The sequence below is a fragment of the Ixodes scapularis genome, unplaced genomic scaffold, assembly GCF_016920785.2.
Source record: "Ixodes scapularis isolate PalLabHiFi unplaced genomic scaffold, ASM1692078v2 PGA_scaffold4__175_contigs__length_147842914, whole genome shotgun sequence".
In the NCBI taxonomy this organism is placed as follows: Eukaryota; Metazoa; Arthropoda; class Arachnida; order Ixodida; family Ixodidae; genus Ixodes; species Ixodes scapularis.
In genome coordinates, this window is record NW_024609879.1 from 57,556,677 (window position 1) to 57,569,071 (window position 12,395).

A 12,395-nucleotide genomic window follows, 5' to 3' on the forward strand; every position below is an offset into this window, starting at 1 on the left:
TCCTTTGAATGCACTCAATACACGGTAATAAGCCAATGCGTAGTGTCGGTGGATTGCCATATAGAAAATCGCTTTCTCTGTAACGCCGGACTTTTAAGCCTTTAAGTTATGTTAGTCAAAATTATTATTTTTTGGCTGCTATTTTTTGGCTAAAAACGCTTTTAGGTTATGCTAGTCAAAATGATTATTTTTTGGCTGCTAAACTGCAAGTGCCAACAAACGCAAAATAATTGTACACTAATAAGGGTAGCTAGCACATCGTCTGCTTTCTTTCAATCACACTCCCAGACTGGATGATGACGACATAGAAAAAGGAAAAAAAGAAAATATCTTACTGAAAAAAGGATCCCTCTTTGACACGCTCTTTGGAGGTAAACAAAGCTGGCTGAGAGCCTCAGAAAGACAAAAATTAAAAGAAGAAACAAACCGTAGGAGCCAGAAGGCCCGTTACACCCAGATATGGCCACATAAAGGTCTCATGACGCCCTCACGAAATAAACAAAGACAGCGGATACATGTAATTCGGTTCCTCTCTCTCACCTCTTCTTTCAAAGTTCGTTTTCCCTTAAACGAAAGGAAACACTATCTTTTTTCCTGTCTAGTTACACTTTAAAAAAATCTTCATTGTTTTTTTTTGTGAAAAAAATAACATTAAAAAATAAAACCCTTGTTTACAGTAGACCCCCTCGTTGCATGCGAATAGAAAATTGGTCAACATGAATAAACGAAAGGTGCATGATAAGTTCTAAAGTTCCTTTATTCTTGTCTTTCAAGAAATAACAGTACTATAATCAATTCATTTTTTCTTTCCAATTGGGACGGGTCTTTTTATGTTCTATTTCAGTTTTTTCTTCCATTCGGTGTTAAAGAGACACTTTTTTGTTTGGGTTTTTACTATATGATAGAGAGTTTACTTAATATACGATGGAGTACAATTTGCACCGGGAAGTCGCGCAACGCCTGCTTTTGCCACGCCTTCTTTTTACAGCTAGAATCTCTAAACATTTTTGGCGCGCAAACATAAATGGCTCTCGCATTTTTGCCTCCGTGTTTCTCGGTGAACTATTGATGCCGTCGCTCAACGCAAAATTACCCACATGATGGTGTAGGCTAAGTGATTTAGCTATAAACACACAAAGTTTTAATCGGGAGCAGGTCAGAAGTTAAGCTAAGGAGGTCGTAAATTAGATATTTAAAGTTTTGAAGATCTATTTACCCATTCATATATTTGCTTATTTTTTGTGCTCATGAACAGCTTGAAGCCTTGATAATGATGCACAATTAACATACAGCAAAAAGAAGAAGAATTCTACAAATTGACAATAGAAAACTTGAACGCTACAAAAGATGGTTATAGGTTTGTAAGAGAAAACTTGAACGCTGCAAAAGATGGTTAAAAAATGTCAACGCAAGAATCGTTGAAAGTATTATACAAGGTCTGAATACGTGTCATGGGGCAGGTTCGGAAGAATTCATTATCATAAAATGGAAGAGAAATTCGCAAAAATCTTCTCGGAACATGAATATTTATCGATGAAGTTAGATCAGGGGAATCAATGACTCCGTGAAGGCATTTGAACAAAAATATGAGATCTCTGTCGCGTCGTCTGGCACTCAAAGTAGAACAATTGTAGCGCTCTAAAAGTCTTCTATATTCAAAGTAAACAGTGCAACCAACATACCGGACGTAAAAAGTTCGAAAACAAAAACGTTTCTGGACATTTTAAATCGACTCTTGGTGCGTACGCCCAATAGAATTCCACACAACTGAAGAAAACTCTAGCTTAGACCTAATTAATGAAAAGTATAACTGCATAATACAGGCCGAAATGAAAAACTCACGTGTAATTCTGGATATGACACCTGACGTACAAAAAGACGCGTTGACAATGTTGTTGACATGCGTTTTAAATGACAGAGAAGAGTCTATATAAACTCCAAGATCACGAGTGTAATCCACCCTTTTCAATGGGGCATTGCCGAGTTGGTAGCAGAAATGAAAAGGCCTTAGCTCCTTAGCGAATGACATAGCAAGTGTCCTAGTGGGATTAATTGTCAGCCTGTTGAGGCTACACCAAATACTCACTGGTTTTACATCATTTAGGTTCACACAGTCCTCTACGTATACTATCTGCCTAAATAACTTGATGTCATCGGCGTATTGGAGGATTTCTGAATTTAGAACACATGAGCGAAGGTCGTTTATAAAAACATTGAAAAGAATCGGCCCAAGAATGGACCACTGGGGAACACCAGATGTAAACCAAACTGTGAGACATATAAGAGGACACTGCATATACTTAAACTGTTGCAATTTCGTCCCAACACTCGGTCTTTCGGAGGGTTCTGGAATTCTTACTCTTTTGTAATTAACGAATCTACACCTCCATCAAAAGTTTCAGAGGGCGACCTATTTTGGTGAGTTATAAAACTAAATTGTCGCGAACCCACGGGCTCCTAGCACAAATTCAAGCATGTACAACAAATGCGCAGTAATCGTGTAGATTTTGCAGAAAAACAATATTTGATTATATCATTGCAGCAATGTTTTTGCGTCTCGAAACAGGTTTCACAGATGACGACAGATAATCAACAAATCTGCTAGAACTTGTGATCGGTTGTCCTGACGCCACGCGTCAAGAACGACGACACATAGAACTAAGCACCGCAAGCGACGGCAGGGCGCGCTCCCGTGTGAGGGTCGTTGCTCCGAAGGAGTTATTTCAAGGTATGGCCAGGCCGAAGCTCGTCCCTACGCTCTTGGCTTTTAGGCCCCGGATCATAGCTCGGGTTTTTTGGGCGCTAATAAATCCTTGCTTTGCTCAAAGGAAGAAACGTCATGGCATGGTCAATCACCAGGATGGACGGAGAAAGTCGAGAGAGGAAACAAACTACATGAAAGATACATCCCCTGCATACAAGGAAATATTGCTGAATTTCCTAAAAGAGGCAGACGCACACATTAGGCAGCGGGGCTGAGTCAGCGTCTTTCTTTGACTATTGTTCAATGAGTGAGAACAAGAGTTCAAGCCAAACGCTGAAGCGGCACCGATGTCCAACATGTGCAATCGCGTGGGTCTAAGGTAGGGGGCGTAAAAGATCCAGCACTAAACCCTTAAATCTATAGGAAAATCGAAAAGTACAACTTTCGAAATGTTGAGAAACTCTGCAACTTCAACCCGTCACTGGAGTTAAGGAACACCAATTAGTTTCTCTCTATCTAAGGAGTTTACTTGTCGAGCACTTGGAAAACTAGTACATTCTATATATCGTTTCCCCGTGTGAACTTTACGTAGCCGTTAATTGTTGTAGATCACTTACTCTCATAAAGAAGATTTCTGAAGAGCTCCCAACCGTTGTCGTGCATCTCATGAGCCAGCTGTTTCGGTGTCATTTTCGAGCGCACCCAATTGGAAAGGGCCATCAGCAGCGCCAGAATGGGAATAGCGCTTAGGATGAGGGCCCAGACCTGCGCGTAGGATTGGCACAAAACTTTGCGTCACTCGTGATAGCGATTGTGTAAGGCACAATCAAGTTTGAAAACTTCGCTGCAATATTTGTGATAATTTGCGCAGATACCGCTTATACCGATCGATTGTATGGTTGTCTTTTTTTGAACCGTGTCCTGGTAAAAATATTGCTCATGACGTGTAAGATGACCTCCGATTGACAAGTCCATGGTACCTACTCGCTTCAGGTATGTTGTCTCCGGTAGTTTGAAAACTGTGCTTGCGACGTATTAAGTTCGATTTTTCTAAAACGCGTCTTAAGTTTGAGCTGAAAACATACCTATCTGCATTTTTTTTTTTTTTTTTTTTTATGATGGAAACAAGTTTTAGGATTAGTTCATAGCACTGCAATGAATGGGCATATAAGAAAGAGTTTCACTTTCCTTGTTTACGCCATTAAAACGTAACTGTGGCAGACAATACAGAGGGGTAGAAGTTTTCGAGGTAGTGTATAGTCGTGCATGGTCATGAAGCCCGCAGTACCTTCCAGTCAAACGTGAGAATGTAGCCGAAGACGTTGGATGTGCCCACTCCAGATCCAGACAGAATGCCAAACTGCACGTACATGATGGGCGGTCCGTAGTGACCCACTTGCATCCGACTGTACGACTGGATCATGGGTGCCATGGTCATGTCAACCTCCTGAACAAATGCCGTTCATGACCCTCAGTGTTAGAGCTATGAATCAGATTTTAGCGCAATGCATGTGTTGATGAATTGTTCCTTTGCGCACTATATGTGTCATCTGGCAAAGGTCATCAGTTTATGGTTGGAGCGCCAGCATGTCGTACAAACAACTACTTTGACTCCTTCATCCCGAGAACATCGAACGAGTGGAACCACCTTTCTGACTCCATTACTGCCTCTTTAAAGTCACCCATTGGTAGAAACACGAAAACGATGTTAAATGTGACAACCATCCCTGATTACAATGCCTGAGGGTCTTGAGAGCAAGATAATGAATAAATAAATAAAAAAAGTCTTTGACACCATGATAAAAAAGGAAACATAAAATAAGAGCGAATTTTCGGTCAGTCTTATCTGTGTCTGCCGCCGAATTTAAAAAAAAAAAGACTCATCTTCTTCTCTGATGCCGTCATTAAATGTCCTGGTTTGTGATGTCTAATCTACTATGCGGAATCAAGTGTCGAGGCTTAAGATTTTGAGGCCGGGACAACTGCTAGAAGCCATTGCCGAAGCTTCTATCTATGGGTATGACGGGGAAAAAGAAAGCTTTCCTTGTTTTTAGGTATTCCTGAAATATAAAACCATTAAGGTATTTTCGAAGAACTTCGATGATGGTCTTGCACGCCTAAAGGAGGTTTCGCTTCGAAAAGTTTGTGTAAAAACGGCGGTCACTCTGGCTGTCCGCGCCAAAATGATTCACACCATGGCATTTACCTGCTGTCCCTCCTGTCCCGCCCCAGTCCGGAAGGCGAATCACGAGCAGGTCCTCGGGACGTGCCCTAGCCTTCAAGTGGCTCGTCGGTGCCATCTTGGAGGATGGGAATTAATCCTAACCGGCCTCAAGGCTTTCAACAATGAACACATGGGCCACTACACCCCTCTCTTGTGGACTTTTTGCAGAAAATGGAAACACAAGATTACCTCTGACCCACGACGCATAAAAAACTGACGTACTTAAAAAAAAGAAAAAAAATACCCAATATTTTTTGTTTTTATATTAACACCCGTGAATGCTACTACGCTTGCAAATAAATCGTATGCTGCTAAGCGTAGATAGGTCACACATGGCACTGTGGTTTTGCGAAACATGAAAGCCCCAAAAGCGCCAAGGTGAGACCACGCGTGATGTTCTTTGATATGAGTCTGGTTTACCCTTGCCCTAAATTGCCAAACAAGTGCTAGCGTTAGGCTTCACTGAATCATTGTTTCTTTGTCACTTTTTGTTTGTTTTTGTAGGTCTCAGTTCCAGATGAAATGCCTGAATTAGTTTTCACATCTGGTTGTTCGGTTTTCAATTTGCAACATTGGGCTTAAACTTAAAAAAAAAAAAAAAAGTGCCCGTTTTTGGCTGCGCCGTTGATTGTTTGGTTGGTCTCTGGGACAATTTTAATGTTTGGAACTTTGGTAGTTACTGTGAGAACCTTAGAAGAGCCATAGAAAAGCTAGTCAAGTAGTTTGGACCTAACTAACGGCTTGGAGCAGAGCACTATTATACTAAAGTTGTACCCTAGGAGTTCAAACATTTTGACTAAGTTTGGCGTTTTTCTTGCGTTCTTGACTTGATGAGCGTGATTTGGCCACCGGGTGATGCTTGGGACGTTCTGACTCTCTGCACGACGGTCCATTCGCGTCGCTCAAGCGGAGTTATGCTTCCGGAGGTTATGTCTTGTATAGGTTGAGTGGCGCGCCGTCGTGTGCGGGGCGGGCGATGCCTGGGCGTTGTCTGCGGGCTGATTGCTGTGGGGTCTGTGGGCGGTGTGGCTTCAGCTTTAGACGTTTTTTTTATTATGTTCCGTTATAGGTAGGGAAAGCTGGGGAGAAGGGGGAGACATTGAGGCGTATGGCTGCATCTATATGTTTATATTGTTTAATTTTATGTCGGAAATATTCCATCCAATGATAATGGAGTAGCGGGTCACGCCTAAGAATGACTAACATCTCCATTTATTATTTTTAACACGTATTGAAGAAGAAGAAGAGCAGGCGACACTCTCGAATACTTTATTACGGAATATTTTCCCACTTGTGAAAATCACTATTACCGTTACATCCTTCCGACATTCATCGATACCTGAACTTAGTGTTGGTTTACATAATATATATACCAAAAAACAAGTCACTCCGCGATAGCCCATTAGAATCAGTCACAGTAACGTTGTATGCGCTCCACGTATTTGTGCCGCCATCCGTAAATACGAAGACAGGCAGGTAGTGACAATGGTTCATATGTAAACAGGAGTCAAATCGGGACTTCACAAGTCCCGATTTCACTCCCGAAGGATTGATTAGAATCAATAATGATTCTAACACATCATAGGCATTTGCTATCACGCTCTCATTGCATTTCAATCGTGTTTTTTCTGTGTGCGTTTATCTCTAGTGGTGCGTCTGGTATATCGCCTCTCAAACGTCATCAACCATACTATTATGTGGAGTTTGCTTCTAAGAATATCTCACTGGAAAAAGCATCAATGTTTAAAACGCGAGAATGTGATTCAGTATCGCAAGGATTTTAAGAATCTGCGTTTTGTGTCTAATTCTCGGTGCCTATATTGTCACGGGTGGTGACCAAAAAAACAGGAAATAAAAAGGAAGAAATAAACTTTTAATGTGGCGAACTTGTGCCAAAAATAAAAGTGTACAAAAGATAATAACAGAGCGTCGCGGGCGTCGAAGTCGGCGAGACAGCAGAGTCGAGTGCTGGGGCGAAACTGACTCCTGCTTGCCAGGCGAGCCGCTTTTTTACACGCGTTGCCTTCTGGAGCATTCGATGTAGAAGGTTCGACGCGTGGAACATTCCAACCTCGAATCAGCTAGACGGTTCTCGAATTTACTAGAACATCACATTACAGTGTAAACAAATATCCGTAGCCGCGGCCAGGAATCGAACCCTGGCCATTCGCGTATGAGGAAAGCGCGATAACCGTTAGGCTACGGCCGCGCTGCCTACTTGGCGCGCGGCATTACTCCCCCCTCAAAAGTGCATCGCCTCGATGCAAAACAAAACAAAACAAAGCACAAAAAAGAACGGCAAACTAAAGAGTCATTTGAAACACATAAGATCCACAGTCCTATCGAGCGTAGTACGGCTGCAGGCGCACGACGTTGACGACTTCAGGTCGTGGTGGGCGGCGTGATGATGTCCTTGTTCCGTCGGGCATCACCTCGCAGTTGAGCGCGCCGAGGCGACGAAGTACCTCGTATGGTCCAAAGTACCGTTTCAGCAGTTTCTCACTGAGGCCGCGGCGACGGATGGGCGTCCACACCCACATCCTGTCTCCGGGCTGGAAGTGAACGTCCCTGCGACGAAGGTTGTAGCGGCCCGCGTCGACGCGTTGCTGGTCTTGAATCATGAGTCGGGCGAGCTGGCGGGCTTCTTCGGCGTGTTGAGCAACCGCCTGGGCGTCGTCGCTCTCATTGTCAGATGGCTCATGGGGCAGCATTGCGTCCAGCATGGTCGTTACCTCCCGACCATGTACCAGCTGGAAAGGGGTGAATCCAGTGGTCTCCTGAACGGCCGTATTGTAGGCGAACGTGGCGTAGGGCAACACCTCGTCCCACGTCTTGTGCTCTACGTCGACGTACATAGAGATCATATCGGCGATTGTCTTGTTGAGTCGCTCGGTCAGCCCGTTGGTCTGCGGGTGGTATGCAGTGGTTCGACGATGGCCGGTGCCACTGAGACGAAGGATCTCTTGCGTCAGCTGGGCCATGAACGAAGATCCACGGTCTGTAATGAGGACTTCAAGGGCGCCGTGCCGGAGGACAATGGACTCAATGAAAAACTTGGCGAGACTTCAACAGCCGTGCCTGCTGGAAGGGCTTTCGTCTCGGCGTATCGTGTGAGATAATCGGTGGCGACGATAATCCAGCGGTTTCCCGACGTTGACGATGGGAAAGGGCCAAGTAAATCCATTCCGATCTGCTGGAACGGCATAGACGGGGGAGAAATCGGATGCAGGAGTCCTGACGGCTTCGTTGGCGGTTTCTCGCGTCGCTGACACTCGTGGCATGATCGAATGTATGGGTGAACGGTCTTCCGTAGCCTCAGCCAGTAGTACTTTTCTCGAATCCTGGCGAGCGTCCTGCTGGAGCCAAGGTGTCCAGCCGTTGGGTCGTCATGGCATCCTTGGAATATTTCGTCTCGAAGGCTGGCTGGAACAACCAACAGCCATGCTGTGTAGTTGTTCACGAAGTTCTCCTCGTACAGCACCCCTCGCCGCATGGAGAATGTATGCAGGATTCTTAAGAAAGAACGGGGAACCGAACTCGCTTGTCCCTCTAAGTGCTCGATGAGCGCTCGCAGTTCAGGGTCGTCTCGTTGGAGTGCTGCCATGTCGCTGACGTCCAAAGCGCCGAGGAAACACTCATCGTCGTCGTCTTCGATACAGGCAGGACCGGCCTCGACAGGAGCTCTTGACAGACAGTCGGCGTCATGGTGCTTCCGGCCGGACTTGTAGACAACGGTCATGTCGAACTCCTGCAGTCGTAGGCTCCACCGGGCCAGGCGTCCGGAGGGGTCTTTCAGATTCGCGAGCCAGCAGAGCGAGTGGTGGTCCGTGACCACGCGAAAAGGACTTCCATACAGATATGGGCGAAACTTTGTTATTGCCCAGACGACAGCAAGGCACTCCTTTTCAGTTGCAGAGTAGTTCCTCTCCGCCTTAGACAGCGTCCGACTCGCGTATGCGATGACTCGCTCTGCCCCATCCGGCCTTTGAACAAGCACCGCGCCAAGTCCGGTGTTACTGGCGTTCGTGTGAATCTCTGTATCAGCGAACTGGTCGAAATGGCCGAGAATCGGGGGCGTCTGGAGTCTTCGTTTCAGCTCATCGAATGACCGCTGGTGTTCGTCTGTCCATTCGAACTCTACGGCGTCCTTCGTGAGGTGCGTCAGCGGTGCGGACAGCTTGGCGAAGTTCCGAACAAATCGTCTGGAGTAGGCACAAAGACCGAGGAATCTTCTCACGGCCTTCCTGTCAGAGGGCGGCGTAAATGCAGCCACGGCGCGGGTCTTCTCAGGGTCAGGGAGAACACCTTTGTTGCTCACGACGTGGCCAAGGAACTTAGCTCACCATAGGCGAATCGACACTTTGTTGGCTTGAGTGACAGGCCGGCGGTCTTGATGGCTTGAAGCACGGCTCGAAGTCGTTTCAGGTGCTCGTCGAAATCTCGTGAAAATACCACGACATCGTCGAGGTAGACGAGGCAGCTCTGCCATTTCAGACCTGCCAGCACGGTGTCCATGATACGCTGGAAGGTGGCTGGCGCAGTACAAAGCCCGAACGGCATCACTTTGAATTCGTACAGTCTGTCGGGAGTGACGAAGGCAGTTTTCTCCCGGTCGCGTTCGTCGACTTCAATCTGCCAGTAGCCACTCTTCAGATCCGTCGACGAAAAGTATTGGGAGTGGCGGAGTCGGTCTAACGTATCGTCGATGCGGGGGAGCGGATAGACGTCCTTCTTCGTCACAGTGTTCAGTCGACGATAGTCCACGCAGAACCGCAGATTTCCGTCCTTCTTCTTTACAAGGACGACTGGGGACGCCCATGGACTTCTTGAGGGTTGAATGATGTCGTCGTCGAGCATTTCTTGGACTTCATCCTGAATCACCTTCCTTTCCTTTAAGGAGACTCGATACGGCGACTGGTGGACAGGGAGTGCGTCGTTGTGGGTAATAACGCGATGTTTCGCCATTGGCGTTTGGCGAACTTTCGACGACGTGGCAAAACAGTCACGGTATTCAGCGAGGAGATCAACCAGTTGCCGGCGCTTAGGAGCTGGGAGCTCGGGGTCAATGTCGATCGGCGGCGGCGGCGTGCTGTTCTGCTGTGACGACGAGGTTTGTTCGGAGATTGCGGTGACCACGACTGGTGCTTGAAGCTCCTCAATGTGACCCACAGTGGTACCCTTCGTTAGGTGCTGCGGCTCCTCTCGGAAGTTTGTCACAAGAACAGTTGTACGTCCTTCTTGGAGATCCGTTACGCCTCGTGCGACGCCAATTCCTTTCTCAAGGAGCAGTTGGACGCTGCCTTCCAGAAGAGCTTCACCGTATATGGCTGCGTCGGTTATAACGGTGACGAAAACACTCGACCGCGGCGGTAAGTTCAGATGGTTGGCGATAACTCTGATTGTGGTTGACGTCGTGTTGGTCTCCACCGGCGGTAAAACAGGCTTTCGCAGCGTCAGCTGGTTTGCCCCGAGGTCGATGACGGCGCCATACTCGCAGAGAAAGTCCATTCCGAGGATAACGTCCCTTGAACAGTCTTGCAGAACGACGAACTTCACAGGGCACGTCTCACCGTGGATCTCGACGCGAGCAGTGCATCTCCCGACTGGTGTGATGAGGTGCCCTCCGGCGGTTCGTATTTGTGGTTCATCCCACGGCGTGGTGACTTTTCGAAGGCGGCGGGAGAGCCTCCCACTCAAGACGGAGTAGCCTGCTCCGGTGTCCACGAGTGCTGATGCGTCGTGCCCGTCAATGACGACATTTAGGTTATTGTACACCGCTGCCGAGGCGTCGTTTCGGTCTCTGGTAGCGTTCGAGTGGGGGCCCTCCGACGTTCGTGGAGGATCTTGGCGTCGGTCGTCTTCGGCAACTCCACCTCCAGGGGTTGCCGCGCCTAGTTTCCGCGGCGTGAGCGATGGGCGACATGCTTTTACGTCGGGGTCGGTGCATCGGCGAAGCTGGACGTCGTGGCGAAGGCGACCGGAACTCTCGGCGGGACGCAGGCTCGGGGGACTGAAGTCGTCACAGGTACTCGTCGATCTCCCGAGGGCGCTCACCATACCGGGGGCGCGGGTCGTTAGGGCGGAATCCGCGCAGCCCAAGTCGTCGGTATGGGCATCGGCGGTACACATGGTCAGCTTCCCCGCAGTGGTAACACTGCGGGCGTCGGTCGGGCGTTCGCCACATATCGGTCTTCCGGGGTGTACGGGGTTTCTGGCTGGCGTACTGGAACTGGTCGTCGCGGCGTCGGTCGTGCTGCGGCGCAGGAGACTGACGTCGGGGCGGCGCAACATAGGTGCGAGGAGGAGGCGGTGGCCGTCGGGGCACTGCGCCGTAGGTCAGGGTGGGCTCCTCGGGTGCAGCTACGCTGGCAGGAGCCTCCGGTTGAATTGCCTGCTGAACTTCTTCGCGCACCACTTCGGCTATCGACAGCGAAACTGGCTGGTTGGCAGCAGGCAGCAGCTTCCGAAGCTCCTCCCGGACAACGTCTCGAAAGACCTCGCGGATGCCCGGGATACTGGAGGCAAGCTCGCAGCTAGACGGAGCGAGAGCAGCGAGGCCGGGTGGTCGATGGTAGTGGCTGGCTCGGGCTTGCAGGGCACCCTCGATGTTCGTCGCCTCGGCGACAAAGTCTTCGACAGTTGTCGGAGGGCTGCGGACGAGGCCACCAAAGATGTTTTCTCTCAAGCCCCGCATGAGGATTCGTAGCTTCTTCCCTTCTGTAGCCCGAGGGTCGGCGCGGGCGCTCAGGCGGAGGACGTCCTCTACGAAGCCGGTGACACTCTCGTTGGGGCCCTGGGTTCTGGTTCACAGTAGGTCCTCGGCTCTCTCTCGGCGGTGGGGGTTGATGAAGGTAGCCTTGAGATCGGTCTTGAAAATGTCCCACAACGTCAGGGAGGACTCATGATTCTCGTACCAGTGCTTGGCGCTTTCCTCAAGCGAAAACCAGGCATTGTGCAGGCGCTGCTCGTCTGTCCAGCAATTGTGGCGGGCAACGCGTTCATACTGGTCAATCCAGTCTTCGACGTCTTCGTACTGTTCGCCGTGGAATGGAGCCGGTGTTCGAGGAGCGACGGGTAGGTAGACGACGGCAGGAGCGGCGGGGGTCTGCGACTGGTTGGCCATCGTCGGCTGCCTGGTCCTGGGTGGTAAAACTCCGCATTCCGGGTGTAGCCCTTGGGTTCGGCGACTTGATCGAGTCTCGATCTGGTCTTCGTTGGGTCCTCGGGAGCTTTCGTTCGGACTTGTAGCGCGGGAACTCGGAGGGCTGCGCTGCACGGACATGCGGTACCCCGCACCTCCACCAAAATGTCACGGGTGGTGACCAAAAAAACAGGAAATAAATGGAAGAAATAAACGTTTAATGTGGCGAACTTGTGCCAAAAATAAAAGGGTACAAAATATAATAACAGAGCGTCGCGGGCGTCGAAGTCGGCGAGACAGCAGAGTCGAGCGCTGGGGCGAAACTA

At 48.7% G+C, this 12,395-nt stretch overlaps 1 protein-coding gene across 1 annotated transcript in view; it reads right to left on the reverse strand.

The window, feature by feature from the left end:
* The window catches only part of LOC121046566 (glutamate receptor ionotropic, delta-1), a 45,791-nt gene that overhangs the window by 26,072 nt on the left and 7,324 nt on the right, over positions 1 to 12,395 (reverse strand). The window contains exons 4-5 of the mRNA XM_040500937.2: positions 3,993 to 4,151; positions 3,322 to 3,469 (exon numbers count right to left, since the gene is read on the reverse strand). Coding sequence (XP_040356871.2) covers positions 3,322 to 3,469; positions 3,993 to 4,151 — 307 coding nt within the window. The remainder of the gene's footprint in view (positions 1 to 3,321; positions 3,470 to 3,992; positions 4,152 to 12,395) is intronic.